At 51.1% G+C, this 10059-nt stretch overlaps 1 protein-coding gene across 1 annotated transcript in view; it reads left to right on the top strand.

The window, feature by feature from the left end:
• The window catches only part of PRKCB (protein kinase C beta), a gene marked incomplete at its 5' end in the record, with an annotated part of 308734 nt that overhangs the window by 271018 nt on the left and 27657 nt on the right, over positions 1–10059 (top strand). Inside the window, 5 exons of the mRNA XM_015563848.1 lie at positions 1556–1647; positions 3150–3212; positions 7046–7184; positions 9620–9700; positions 9972–10059. Of these exons, the coding sequence (XP_015419334.1) occupies positions 1556–1647; positions 3150–3212; positions 7046–7184; positions 9620–9700; positions 9972–10059 (463 nt within the window). The remainder of the gene's footprint in view (positions 1–1555; positions 1648–3149; positions 3213–7045; positions 7185–9619; positions 9701–9971) is intronic.

Genomic DNA, 10059 nt, shown 5'->3' with positions numbered 1-10059 from the left:
CAATGTGCACAGATTTGTGCACCAGGCCACTAGTTTGATATAAAGGAGTGATTTGGCCCAACTTGTGTATGTGGGCTGGGAGCTCAGGGGTGGCTTCCCTGGGCAATTCTGACTCTGGGGTCTCAGATGAAAGTTGTATATTTTCTTGGGAAAAGTGTCTGGTTAGGTCCTCTGCCCATTTTTTAATTGGATTGTTTGCTTTTATTGTTGAGTTATGTGGATTCATTATATATTTTAGATGTTAGCTCCTTATTGGAAATATCGTTTGCAAATATCTTCTCCCATTCGGTTGGCTGCCTTTTCCTTTTGATGATGGTTTCTTTTGCTGTGCAGAAGCTTTTTAGTTTGATGCAGTCCCATTCATTTATTTTTGCTTTTACTTTCCTTGCCTTTGAGGCCAATTCACAAAATCCTCTTTGAGATCAAGGTCCATAAGTTTAGTACTCATGTTTTCTTCCATGTATTTTGTTGTTTCAGGTTTTATATTTAGGTCTTTATCATGCTAAGAGAAATAATTCAGACAGGAAAGGACAAAAATCATATGATTTCATTCGTGGTAAATAAAAAAGAAAGCAACAAATGAAACAAAATTAATAAACTCTGAGACACTGACTGACAACAGTATGTTAGTTACCAGAGGGGAAGGGTGTGGGGGGAAGGCTGAAGAGGGTAAAAGGGGGTCTAATATATGGTGATGGGAGGAGACTGGACTATGGGTGGTGAGCACACAATACAATATACAGATGTATTATACAGTTGGACACTGCAACTTATATAATGTTATTAACCAATGTCACCTCAATAAAATTAATTTAAAAAAATTGTGGTTTCCAGCTAGGGTTGTGTCACCTGAAGGTCTGAGAGGGGCTGCAGGGGCTGGCTTCTACGGTGGCCCACTCATGAGGCAGGAGGGGTGCTGGCTGTCGGCACGAGGCCCATCCTCTGCTGAAGGCCCCTTTCCACAGTGCTGCCGAGGGTCCCCGGGGCATGGCGGCCTCCTCCAGGGCAAGTGATTGAAGGGAGAGCAATGTGGAAACTGTCATGTCTTCTGACGAGTCTGGGAAGTCCCACACTGTCATTGATACTGTATCCTATCGATTACCAAGTCAGTCCTAGCCCTTGTGGGAGGGACTACATAGGATGTGAAGACCAGGAGGTGAAACTCATGGGAGGGGACATCATGGAGCTTTGATAGGCCACCTAGTAACTGTAATAGGATTTACTTAATATTGCCTACTTTTTACTAAAATTAGCTTTATTCTAAATAATGCCTATTAAGTCCCCAGACTCATGTGTTAAGTATCTTTATCAATACAAATGAACATAAACTTAGAGTTACTGATTAAAAAGAACGCTCTTGTACCACCTGTGCTCACCTGCATGTTTGTGCAGTGACACAAACACCCTCGTCCCCCACCCCCACCCCCCACAGGGAACCGGCCGATGGAGGCTGGTGGCTTTCTGGCGTTTGGTCATGCCTCCCAGCTATTCCCTGCTGTCCGCTTGGAACCCGAGAAATGCCGGTGCTGATGGGCCATTTGCTGTCTTCCTCTAGGACCGCCTGTACTTCGTGATGGAATACGTGAACGGCGGTGACCTCATGTACCACATCCAGCAGGTTGGCCGGTTTAAGGAGCCTCATGCTGTGTAAGTGAGAACCTTGCTGTGCATTTCCCTGGGGACATGTGGTGGGTTGACAAGCTTGCCTAGGGCGTCTGCTAAGATCTCATGGCCCATTCAGCAAGCCCTCGGGGTTCCCTCGGGGTTCCCTCGGGGCCCCATCCTGTCATTCCAGAGGCTGCCGTTCAGCTCGCCCTGCCCCGTCCTCCCACCTGCCCAGGCTGTGACCACTCTATGTTGGTAGAGTAGCATTCTTCTGCTTCCAAAGCCTGCCACTCACATATCTTGGCACAATTGCTATGGCAATGTGAGCTCAGAGTTGTCTCTCTTCTTCAACTTCTAATAGTGGACTATAAGCCTTAATCCTATTCTCTCTCTCTCTCTCTCTCTCTCTCTCTCACACACACACACACACACACACACACACACATACCTGCCCAGCCCTGTGCTATAACCGGCCTTCAGTAAGAGCTCTCTCACCCTGGCCTACCATTTATCAGTTGTGTAACTTGGCCAAGTTTTTTCATGTCACTGAGCCTTGGTTTCCTCATTTAAGGAGCAGGGAGGTAATAGTAGAACCCACCTCACCAGACTGCAGTTAAAATTCACACACACACACACACACACACATACCTGCCCAGCCCTGTGCTATAACCGGCCTTCAGTAAGAGCTCTCTCACCCTGGCCTACCATTTATCAGTTGTGTAACTTGGCCAAGTTTTTTCATGTCACTGAGCCTTGGTTTCCTCATTTAAGGAGCAGGGAGGTAATAGTAGAACCCACCTCACCAGACTGCAGTTAAAATTGAAACAGATAATAACCCACAATGATGCTAGGGAAAGGGCCAGCCTTCAACAGATGGCAGCTGCTATTATTAAGCTACTAGAGGCCTGGTGCACGAAATTCATGCACTGGTACGGTCCTTAGGCCTGGCCTGCTATCAGGGCCATCTTCCCCAGCTGCCCACAGCTGACCCCGCACCCCACCGCCACCCACCTCCAGTTCCCCATTCGCCATCGGGTGATCGATGCCTGACAGCCAGGGGAAGGGACCGAGACGTCAAATGTTCACACCTGCTCACCGGCCCCGCCCCCACTGCAGTGGCTATCAGGTGATCGGAACCTGCCAGCTGGGGAAAGGGACCAAGAGGTGGTCAGTGAGCTTCATAGTGACTGCTCCATCGGTCGTTCTGGTCATTCTGCTGTTAGGGTCAATTTGCATATTACCCTTTTATTATGTAGGATTTTAACTTGGTGTACTCTGAACCGACTCTTCTCCAGCTAGTACATCATATCCCATGGCCTCCTCCCCACCACACAACTGCTGACCCTCTGCCCACCCCAGTGGATCCCTAGGGCAGTTATCTAAACCCTGCTCACCCACCCACACCCCGTCCTTTGTTTTATGGGATGGGTGGCTGGCCACCCATGACAGGCATTGATGTCCTACACCCAGTTCAATGTACGGAATTCGGAGAGTTGCCAAGCATACGGTATCCTTGAACTTCTCGTGGCTTTTGTTTATTTCAGATTTTACGCTGCAGAAATCGCCATCGGCCTGTTCTTCTTACAGAGCAAGGGCATCATTTACCGGTACGTGAGCTGCGTGCTTTCTCCCACGTGGCCTTTGCTCCTCCCTTCCCTGCCTCTTTAACTGCTTTTAAAATAGATTCCGTGGTGGGGAGGAGTCCTCTCAGGCTAACTCGGGCATGTGCTCTACTGGGCGGGGGCAGCGTTGCCCACTGCCCTGGCAAAGCTCAGGCAGCTCTGTGTGGTGATACCTCCCTGCCCTCCGCCACCAGTGATGGTTTGCACCTCAAACCCGAGGCCATTTGCTCTAAGACAGTGGTTGGCAAACTGCTGCTTGTGAGCCACATGTGGCTCTTTGGCCCCTTGAGTGTGGCTCTTCCACAAAATACCGACTTCTGCGAATGGGCCACAAAGTTTCAATCGCACTGTATGTGCGCGCCCACACGTGGTATTTTATGGAAGAGCCACACTCAAGGGGCCAAAGAACCGCGGTTTGCCGACCACTGTTCTAAGAGGTGGCTCAGCAGGAGGGCCCAGCACTTCTTCCTCTTGCCTGGAGACCCCACATTTGCACATTTGGGGAACAAGCAAAGCATCTTGTTTAGCAGAACATGATAGGTCATATTATGAGACGGGTTGTGCTGTTCTGCTACGTAATCACAATTCAGAAATGGATTTCTGAGTAGCTTGCCCTGAAAGACAGGATTAAGTTTGGGACTTGGCATTTGCCCATGCTTGGAGGAGCAAGTGTATGATCACAGCTGCGTGAGTCAGACCATCTCCTATTCCATGCAAGGCAGACTGCTGAGCCGGGCTGCTGTCTGTCAGTGAGTTGGGGTGCGCAGTTCTCACAACCGCATGGACGCACACCGCACAGACAGGGCCGGCTGCGCTGCTGCTGCGCAAGAGGGTCTGGCAGAGGCTCAGGCTTCCAAAGGGCATTTGCCATCTGTGGGGTCTGTTGAAGTCTATTTCATTCATTCATTTGACAAACATTTATCAAAATCCCACTGTGTACTGTGATGGGGATACAGCTGTGAAAAAACAGGCCTAGCCCCCCGCCTTTGTGGAACTGACTCTGGTGGCGGGAGACAGATGCGGGAACCAGGCCTAGGCCGCCGAGCAGTGATGAGTGCTGTGGGGGAAGAGCGAGCAGGGAGAGGGCTCGGTGTGCTGGGTGGTGTGGTGCCCGCCATTCTGCAGACGGCGTGGGATGAGGGTCTGAAGAGTTAGAGGGACCTCAGAGTCCTGGATCTCTTAAAGCAACAGAAGGATTGAGACTAAAAGGTGTAAAGGGATCAGGCCTGGTGGTCTCAAGCAGATAGGGTGGTGGCCTGTGGGTGCTGGTGGCATGGGGGGACGGAAGGTGGGGCCTTGCCAGAAGCCTGCAGAGTCCTGACTTATGGCTCCTGGAAGTGGCAGTATGAAGTCTAGCCAGGGAGGGACAATCTTGTCCTGACGACACGGAGCCCCCATGCCCGCTTTACTCCTGGTGCCAGAGGGTAGGGGGGTCAGAGAGGAGTGGCTTCAGCTGGTGCTGGTGGTGGAGGGGCAACAGGAACAGAGGGGATAATTGTGTGGACTGCACGTCGTGTGGTTGTTCCGCCATGCTTGCCCTCACTGCCCACGCGGACCTGTGAAGCCTGTTTCCCCGTGGCTGTCACGGTGTAGCATCTTGGTGTGCTGAATGCAATGCTGGTGCTGGCAGCTACACATCTTCTGTGTGACATGAGCCGTGAATCGAAGCCAGTGACCTCCCTGTGCCTAACGGTCCTAACCTGAGAGGCAGGGCTGGGGTGACTGCTCCCTCTGATTTTCCCCTTGAAAATCATTGACCTTAGAACCTGACCCTGTACAGCGCTCAGGTTGCTGGGGGGTTGAACATGGGACTGCAAGTTTCTTGAAGAAAATCTTATTCCAAGGGGGAACCCGAAGAGGAAATAAGAATCTTTGTCAGCTGTGTTGGGATCAGGGTGAGGTTTCCATTGGGATCAGGGAGGTGGGAGACAGGACATGGCCATTCAGGCCATAAAAATCCCGAGGTCAGCATCTTGAGTGCTCAGCATGCTTCACTCCAAAGCTCTCTCTCCTGAGTGCATGCACTTCCATGCTCCCTCACGTCTGAGGTGGTTTCAGGAGCTAGTCATTATCCCTTTAAGCCACTTGGCGTCTGAGCCCCGGCATTTGTGTGTAGCAAGAGTCCGCCTCCCACTGTGCAGATTTAAAATGCAGATACTCGCTCAGCCCCCGTAGCCAGGCCAGGCACACGGCCCAGGCTCTGCCTCTTGGCACGCTGGCCGAGACCTTGAATCGGAAGTTAGTGACCGAGGAAGCAGAGACTGGCCCTCAAAATCGGCCCCACCTCGTTCCCAGGGTGAGAGGGGAAGCGGTTCTTAGTAGCAACATCCAGAGGGCAGCCCCCGGGCTCCATGGAAGGTGGGCCAGTCTGTGCCCGGGCAGCCTGGGGGCAGGGGGGGTGTCTTTCCTGCCAGCTCTGTGCTGCACTTAGGCCTCCGTCTTGGGCCTCAGCTCCTCAGGCCCCATGAGCTACCCATTCCCTTTAAAACATCCTTTTTAGACGGAAATAGAGTTTGCTTTTGTTGCTCACATGAAAGAATCTCAATTAAGAAAGAGTTTGTGAGATTGATAAAGTAAAACTATAAAAACATTACGTGACAGCATGTGGGCTTCTTAATGTCTTTGAGATTGCCTTCATGGCGGCACGATCTCTTCCAATGTCACAGAGCCCTCCCCCTTTATTTAGTGCCTCAGTGCAGAGGTGAGCGAGTGTGTCAGACTTGCCTCTCTGAGGACCGTGCTGGGGTGTTGGGGGGACGGGGCCGGGGGACAGAAGAGCCTTCCTGCCAAACTTAGTATCAAAGGAGGGTATTACATTGAGCAAAAGAGGACTCTCAAACCACGCCATGTGCAGCGAGTATACCTGGGTGTTCTCCACCCTAAGGCCTGTGGCTCCTGACACTCCTCTCCTGTAACATGAAGATCTTACTCCTTCTCTCTCCAGTGCCCAGCTACTTGTGTGGGGGCATGGGGTCAAGATGAGGGGGCTGTCATGGGTCCCCAGTGACCAGACCATGTAGACTAGTGTGTCTAGGAGAAGCATGTTCCTGCAAAGCCCAGTTTCCCTAAGTACTGAGCTAGCATGCAGGGACCCCGGGTTGTGGATAAGCACGAGGCTGGAAAGGGGTAGCACCATGGACAGCACCAAAGATAGTGGACCCCAAGCCCGGGTGCAAGTGAACCGCCCCCCACTCTCCCCCGGAAGAAGAGACCTCGCAGACACAGGTAGGAGGTGCCAGCATATGTGTCCAGGTTGTGTTCCTTTAGTTGAAAATGCGACAGCAACTCAATTCAGACTAACTTAAGAGGCAGTTGGGGCTCAATCCCAGGAGCGTGCAGGAGGCGGCCAGTCGGGGACTCTCTCATCGTTGATGTTTCTATCTCTCTCTCCCTCTTCTTCTCCCTTCCTCTCTCTGAAATCAATAAAAAAACATTAAAAATAACAATTTTGTGAAAAAGTATCTTCTATGAAATGCAAGGGGTCCTTAAGTTACACACGTCAGTCTGTGAGGAGTGCCTGGACCTCTGCCCTTCATTAGCATCCAGCATCCTGGGGGTGTCTTCTCCTGCCCGGCGTCTCGCTGGGCCTTGCGAGAAGCTGGGCGCAGTTGGCTGTGCAGAAAAAGCAGCACACAGGGCTTTGTGGACCTTTCCTGATCTTCCTGCCAGGTGATCAGCTACTGGAGGGCCAGGGCTGCTTCACACACCCTTCTGTCCCCCACACGCCCAGCACAGTGCCTCGCACAACGTGAGTGACCATTGGTTGACTTAAAATAAATAACGTGTATTAAACCCCTACATTCCTATGTTCACAACAGTGACCTAAAACTTGACAACGTGATGCTGGATTCCGAGGGCCACATCAAGATCGCCGACTTTGGCATGTGCAAGGAGAACATCTGGGACGGGGTGACCACCAAGACGTTCTGCGGCACTCCGGACTACATCGCCCCTGAGGTGAGCGCGCCCCGGCTCGTGCCCGCACTGCGCCCCCACCCGGGGCTGCGCGAAGCAGCCCCCCGGCCCTCTGAGCTGTCAGTCCTTAGAGATCACACATGCAGATTCGCTTAGCACACACCCAGAGCTCAGGCCCAGATACACCCAGGTTTGGGAGAAAGCTTAATTAAACTCAACAGAACCATCCACCACAATCAGCAAAATCCTCCGTCAGCTACTGTGGCTCATGACCATGTGGTGCCTCCTTATTGTGACATCAGAATGTTTGTGAAGGTGGGAGAGGTCCCTGGGCTGGTGTGAGGCGGTAGGCAGTAGGTGTGCTGAGCCCTGGAAGACCTGGCGTTCCTTCCTGTGACGCAGGTACAAATGAAAGGGTAAAGGTCGAATTCTAGTCCCCTTTCCGGAGGAGATGGTCCGCTGCAGAATGAGTTTCCCAACACGTCATGGTACAAACATTTGTGCCAGGCGATACTTCCCTTTCTCTCTGAGTTGGTGCCCAGAGAGGTGACTGTATGTACAGTCTGCTACTGGTTTCTAAGGAATGGGACTGGGGTGTGGCACAGAATCCTGGAAATGGACATCCTAGGCTTGTCTGTCACCTCACATGGAACTGGTGACTGGAGGCCCCATGTAACTAATAGCGTGGCACAATATTTAAATCCTACATTCTCTTTCACCAAAGCAGGTCCTTTCCTAGGAACCTAGTTTACATCACGCACACGTACACACACACACACACACACACACACACCCGGCTTCGCCATCCGCAGCCACATCGTGCGGCAGCGTCTCTCGCCTCCTCGGGCTTCCTTTGTGGAAGGATTGCTTAGGTTGTCGTGGGGATCCAGTCGAGGTGACGTGCTTCACAAGTGTGCAGGAGTCCCCACAGAGCTCCGCGTCCTCTGGGGCTCACGCACGAGCGCATTCTACCCACGTGGGAGCTGGGGTGGCAGACGGCGCTGGATCGGTGGACCCCGTTTGTCCGGCTGCACTTATTTAGCCACACAAACAGTCACTGAGTTACAGGACTTCCCGTAATAGCAAACATCTGAGGGCATAATATGTGAAGGCACATGTTTCTCTTCCATCCTCACAAAACCCTGCGACATGGGTACTGTTATAAACTGAGGAAACTGAGGCTTAAAGAAGGTAGGCAACTCCTTCCAAGTCACACAACTGAGAGGGAGTGGCGGTCAGGATCCAACGTCTGGACTGCTTCCCCACACCTTGACCTTCCACCTTTGCTTTGTCACCTCTGAACCCTCTGACAGAGTTTTACAGCCTCTCAGAAATGCAGGTGCTCATCGGTATTCTCAACACTCCCATGCCCTGGCAGTTTGGTAATAAGTGTCAAAACCCTGATCACTGTGTATGGTGTTTGAGCCCTGAAAATCCGCTTCTAGGAATTCATCTTTTTCTTTTTTAAAAAAAGCATCACTTTATTTGTGCCCTTGTAAAGTTGTACATAGAAACATATCATACAGTGTGAAAAGCAGGAGGGTGCTGCCTCCACACTGCCTTCCATCTTAGGGCCCTGACTTACAGAAATAAGGGGACAGATGTGGAAATGCCTCGTTACAAGAGTCTGTATTGTAGCGTCAGGAGAAACCTCGCCCGTTGGGAATTGGTGAGACAGGTTTTATACCAGGCAATGGGACGCTATATCAAGTTAAGCCTGAGTATGTTGACATAGAGGTATTAACATGGAAATGTTAAGTGACTAAAGTACTTTATTAATATTTCACACATCAAAGTATTTATGTTTATGTAAAACACATACACACAGAGAGTTTAATCTCTATTCACAGAAAAGAATCTAGAAGGAAATAGACCAAATATCAATCGTAAGTTTTCTCTCGATAAAGGATTATGGGTGATTTTAATGGGATTCTCTTAGCTTCTCTATATTTTAAAATAAATAGTAAACTATTAATAAATGTTATTACATTTTTTCACTTAAAATTTTAAATATTGGTAAATAAAAGCATAAAATTTGCCATCTTAACCATTTCTAAATGTACAGTTCAGTAGCGATAAGTACATTCACATTGTTGTATAAATGTTATTACTTTTATAATGAGAAATAAATAGTTTTTCTTCTTAAAAGTTCACACTCGCTGTATTAAAATTAAAAAGAGCGCACATATCAGTGACTCGACAGGCCACGTGGCATGCACAGGCGTCCCCGGCCTGAGGCCGCTGCCGGGAGACCCCTCCCCCATGGGGAGCAGCAGCTTGCCTGGCACCAGCTCCCTGTCCACTGTTCTAGACGGTGGCCTGCACCTGGGACTGGGACAGTCCGTTTAGCCTTTCGCAGTAGGCAGTGACCTCCCTCCCCCGCCACCTGGCCGTCCACTCTCACTGCAAAGGTGTGTGTCCAGTCTCCGGCTGCAGGCACCTGCTCGCCCCCTGATGGGCTGCCTTCTGTCTTCCAGATCATTGCATACCAGCCCTATGGGAAGTCGGTGGACTGGTGGGCATTCGGAGTCCTGCTGTATGAGATGCTGGCCGGGCAGGTAATTGAATTTGAGTGATTTGTAGGAAAAGGCCTCCCACCACCATCTGTGTGGCTTCCCTGCAAGAGAGTGTCAGCTTGATCCTGCTCATCAGTCTGAAGCTCTCTGACTTCGTGCCTTGTGGCGACCCTAGTCTTGGCCGATTCTCCTCCTCTTCTCGCTGGAAGCCTGCAGCCTCCCCGAGGGCCAGGGCACCAGGGCGGAGGTGCTGGCTCAGGAGGCTCAGGCAGGAATCCCCTCGCCCACTCGCCCACCTTCCTCTGTCCCGCAGGCGCCCTTCGAAGGGGAGGATGAGGATGAACTCTTCCAGTCCATCATGGAGCACAACGTGGCTTACCCCAAGTCCATGTCCAAGGAGG

Source organism: Myotis davidii, unplaced genomic scaffold, assembly GCF_000327345.1.
Source record: "Myotis davidii unplaced genomic scaffold, ASM32734v1 scaffold150, whole genome shotgun sequence".
Lineage (NCBI taxonomy): Eukaryota > Metazoa > Chordata > Mammalia > Chiroptera > Vespertilionidae > Myotis > Myotis davidii.
Note: the sequence above shows the minus strand (reverse complement) of the source record. Positions and strands in the feature narration are given on the sequence as shown.